Below are 5236 nucleotides of genomic sequence, written 5' to 3' on the forward strand. Positions count from 1 at the left end.
CTATCATTTATTATTGATTATTATCACTGACTCATATGTAGATGTTGATTGATATGTAGAATATGGAAGTACTTGCTTATAATCTTAGTTGACAAGTTGTTCTGAATAAATTCTCAATTAAGGCAACTTGTACAGCATAGATTCCTAATTAATGCAGTATAGATTCTCAACCTAGATTTGAAGCTTAACTTCTAGCACATATATAATAACGCACTGTGTCATATTGATATATTTTAAATTCGACATCATAATACCTACATTTCTAATCTTGTGAGAATTACACAAAACCAGTGAACAAATTGAACATAATTCTTAATGCAATACGTATTAATAATCTAAAAGCAACCTAGTTGTAATTGTTTTTTAAAACAGTTATTCCAATGATTTTCAAATTAAACATTTGAGGCCATTAATTCATACAAAATAATCAAATACAATAGATTAAACTACTGAAAAACCCTTAGGCATTTTATAAGAAGTCACACTCATTCATGATACAATATGAAATTACACACTCAAAAATTTTCAGTCTTTCAAACCACATAACAAAGTTAGTAGGAAAATAGACCTTTACTATAAAACTTCATAATATCAAAAATTACATTAATTCCAATAGAAGTATCCAAGATCAAGGAAAATTCTTATTTCCTCTGAAACAATTGTACTAAAAAGCCAACTTGTTTAAGATATTTGGTATACATTATATACGATATGTGTGTGTGTGTGTGTGTGTATACACACATACACACATATTCTAAATTGTTATTTGTGATTTGATTCATATAGTAGGATAAAAAAAAAACTACTCCCCAGAATATTATAAAAAGTTTACCTACACAGCAGTTAAACTTCCCTTAATTCAACAGTTCATAATTTCTAGTGCCAGAAATTATGAAGTAAATGATTTCACTTCTTAAAAATTTTACAATTACAAAGAACAATAAGTGTTAGCGAGGATGTGGAGAAAAGAGAATCCTCATATACTGTTGGTGGAATTGCAAATTGGTACAGCCACTATGGAAAACAGTCTGGAGTTTTCTCAAAAAATTAAAAATGGATATGCCTTTTGACCCAGCAATTGCACTTCTGGGTATTTATCCAAAGAAAACCAAAACAATAATTTGTAAAGATCTATGCACCTCTATGTTCATGGTAGCACAATTTATAATAGCCAAGATGTGGAAGCAACCTAAATGTCCATCAACAGACAATTGGATAAAGAAGTTACGGTTCATATATACAATGAAATATTACTCAGCCATAAAAAATGAAATCCTACCATTTGCAATGACATGGATAGACCTAGAAGTTATTATGCTGAGTGAAATAAGTCAGACAGAGAAAGATGAATACCATATGATTTCACTTATATGCAGAATCTAAGGAACAAAAAAGAAAAAAACTAATCAGAAACAGATTCACAAATATAGAGGACAATCTGGTGACAGAGGAGAGGGAGTTTGTGGGGCTGAGAGAAAGGGATGAAGGGTTAAAGAAGTGCAAATTAGTAGTTGATAGTCACAGGGATGAGGAGCACAGCATAGGGAATGCAGTCAGCATTAATGTAATGGTGAGGTGGACAGCCAGAGAAGAGAAAGAGCAAGTAGGGGAATCATTTTATAAACTATATAAATGTCTAACCAATGTACTGTATATTTGAAACTAATAATAAAATAAAAAAAATTTTAAATGTAAAAAAAGTTGAAAAAACCTTACAATTACCTAAATCAAATTTTTTTAAATGAGATGAAGTAGGATTCTTGCCTTGTTGTAACCATGTCTCTAGAGCTATTAAAACATGCACTTAAAAAGAGTTTATAAAAATAGTTCTATGATTGAACAAAAAGAAGGTAGAGGGTCTATGTTCAAAGATACACAGACTTAGCTTGTTTTCCTCTCTTGTTGCATCAAAGACTTGTCTGTCCTCACTTTTAGTTTCGTCGGCCGCTGCCGATTTCTTAGTTTCTAGTTCTTCATGTGCCACCTTTTCCAGTTTTCCTTGTTCCCCCTTTTCATTTCAGTTTGGGGGTTTTCTGGCAGATTTGTCCTTTCATTATGCTTTTTATGGCCCTTTCATTTGCTTAGGTCACATTTTCCAGGGTGACCTAAAGATTCTTATTAGTCTCCTCTTGGGCTCCTCCTTCCTTGTCCTCCACCAGTACTGACCTTCCTCTTGGGCAACTTGTTGAACGTGGTGCTTGCAGTGGGCCTGGTGCTGACTGAATACCAGCAGGCAGCCAGGCGATAGAGCCCGATCATACATTTTTAACTTTCTTTGTCATTTTACCTCATTTCATTGTGTCTTTTAAGCAGTAAAGAACTGGATTTTAAAATTGTGTCTGTATCTTAATAGAAAAATTAGCCTTTTTTATATTCATACATACATGCATTTATTGGCACAACTAGTATTTTTAACTTACTTGGAGTAGTGTCTTAGTCAGTTTGTACCATATATTGGTACAATACGGTGCAATTGGCTTAAAAACAAGAAGAATTTATTTCTCACAGTTTTGGAGCCTGGGTATTGAGATCAGGGAGCCAGCATGGTCAGGTTCTTGTAAGGACTCCCAGTTTGCAGACTGCCAGTTTCTCACTGTATCCTCACATGGCGGAGAGCAGAGGAAGAAGCAAGCTTTCTCTATAAGAGTACTAATCCCATCATGAGGGTTCCACTGTCATGATTTAATTTCCTCCCAAAGGTCCCACTTCCTAATACCATCACATTAGGAGATTCGAGTCTCAGCGTATGAATTTGGGGGTTACAACGTTCAGTCCATAGCCAATAGTGACACCATTAGACATTATAGAACACTCCCTTCTTGAAACACTCTATTTGGGTTTAGAGAACCAACAACACTTTCTTGATTCTCCTCTGTGTTGTCAGTTGCTCCTTCTCAGTCTTCTTTGCTGTTTTTTTTTTTTTCCTTCGTCTCCCTGATCTCTAAGCATTAAAATATCTCAGGAATTCATTCTTGGAATTCCTTACTCTCTACCAATAATTTATTCCCTGCTGACTTCATCCAGTCTCTTAGCTTTAAAAACCTTTTAAATACCTGGAGTTCCCTGCTACCTGAACTCCAGATGGAATACCTCGTTTCAGCTCTCTTGGTGTAACCTGCCTGGCTGGTCACCCCAGAAGCTCTGTGGCCAAGCACGGGGATCAGGGATATTTTCAATCTACCATCTTTCTAGAATTGCCTTCTTTCTAAGCCAGATGATTTTTCCTTTGTTTATGGCCTGCTTTTTAAAAATTTTAGGACAAAAATTCTAAAGGGCCACTCCTGGTGTGTGGAGAAGGTCAGAATCATTTATGACAGATGGGAAATAACTTAATCTGGTAATGTTTAAACATTTCATTAACATAACCTGTATAGAAATTTAAATGTCTTGAAATCTGATCTATCAATATTTTCCCTTCTGCTTTCTGTTGTGCTTAGAAAATCTGTGAAGATCCTAAAATTACTTTGAGAAAGTTTTTATTTTATTTTATTTAAAAATATTAAATATTATTTCCATTTGGAATGAACGTTGTAACAGATATTAAAGTAAGCAATCAAATTTATTTGTTAATCTCTAAATGACTCTCCATTCATGAAGGCACATTTTATTGACTGTCCCTTCTTTTCCCTATTTTTATCACAACTAAATTTCCATTAGTAATTTACATGTTTATACTCTGTTACACTGATCTCTCTATCTGGACCTTCTTAGTAATATGCTTTTTCACCTAATATAGCATTACCCTTTGTCTTATGAACTGTGGAAGAAATCTCCATTCTGGTTCAGAATTTGAAGGCTTCCTAAAGCCTAAGATTATCTGCAGTAGCAGATTTGGCCTCTAGAGGAAGTCACAACACAAATTGAACTCAGTAGAAAATGATAAAGGGACCAACCCTTTGAGGGAATGCTTTTTGCTTTACAAGCCGGGTAACTCAGTCGTGGCTCTGTCGGTGTCCATGTGGCTGAACTGTTTCCAGAAAAGAGCCTCCTGTTCCCTCACAGCTCAGACATGAAGCCCATTCTCACTTCAGTGCTTGCGATGCTATTCACATTCAGTAAGTAAAGTCTCTTTGTACTCTAACTTTTTATGGTCTTCTGATTTAGAATCAGTTTTAAGAAATATTCTCCTCTGTCTGCAAGATGATCCCTGATCTAGAATTGGTGTTACAGGAGGATCAAGAGCCCAGACAGTGACTCAGCCTGAGGATCGCATCTCGGTCTTTGAAGGGGACTCAGTGCAGGTGAAGTGCAACTATTTATATACTGGGAGTCCTGAGCTCTTCTGGTATGTCCAGCACCCCAAACAAGGCCTCCAGTTACTCCTGAAATACACCTCAAGAAAGAGCATCAAAGGTTTCACGGCTGACCTTAACAAGACTGAGGCATCCTTCCATCTGAAAAAACCATCAGCTCAAGAGGAAGACTCAGCCATGTATTATTGTGCTCTGAGTGCCACAGTAAATGGTTTTACCAAGGAAACAGAGCACAAACCCCTTAGAGGTTACAGCAGATGTTTTATTGAAAGTTCTCTACCTGGCCATAGTGGGGCATTCTCTCTCTAGAGACTGACATTGACTTTACCTCTTAGATACAATATCATCAGTTGTCAATTAACTAGAAATCAACCTCAAAAATTTGTCCAAGAAAATTCTCCTTACCTACTCGCTTAAATTAATTTTTAAAACAGTAAGTGTATTTATTCTGTCTAGTAGCACCTGGAAAAACACTTTTGAAATAAAAAAGTATATAGCACATTAAGAAAAAAGCATTATTATCTTCACCCAAAGGGACTCTCCAGGTTTAAATGGTGCGGTCTCACTTCTTCAACAACTGCCATCGCGTCCACCCCGACGTGCCCGTCACCACATACCTAAGCACAGTTCCTTAAAAGTATGCTACTGTTACATGACATGTATTTCCTGTCTTTCTGCATCTAACGCCTTTCCTCTCATGCACTGTATGGATTCTTACTATCTTAACTGGGGTCAAATCAGGAGAAAAAAACTTAAACAAGGAAAGTTTAATTTAAAGAATTATTAACTAATAATAGAGAATTAATTACTAATGAGTAAAAAGAACTCTAAAGAACATAGGAATAGCATACGTAGAGAGATTCTCTTATCTCTAGGACTGAGCCAGAGTTCCAAAGTAAGTAGCACATTGAAACATGTACACCCCTCTCCTACAAGGCTGTGATTCAGACCTCAGCGAGTGGTGGTAGCCTGCTAGATGGTGG

The 5236-nt window shown here is 36.0% G+C and overlaps 1 gene segment (V, D, J or C); it reads left to right on the forward strand.

The window, feature by feature from the left end:
- The first annotated feature begins 3473 nt into the window (after nt 1-3473).
- LOC105311478 lies at nt 3474-4752 on the forward strand. The segment is given in 2 exon segments: nt 3474-4055; nt 4171-4752. Coding segments are annotated over 2 exon segments (438 nt in total).
- The last annotated feature ends 484 nt before the right edge of the window (nt 4753-5236 follow it).

Source organism: Pteropus vampyrus, unplaced genomic scaffold (genome assembly GCF_000151845.1).
Source record: "Pteropus vampyrus isolate Shadow unplaced genomic scaffold, Pvam_2.0 Scaffold1000004312, whole genome shotgun sequence".
NCBI lineage: Eukaryota > Metazoa > Chordata > Mammalia > Chiroptera > Pteropodidae > Pteropus > Pteropus vampyrus.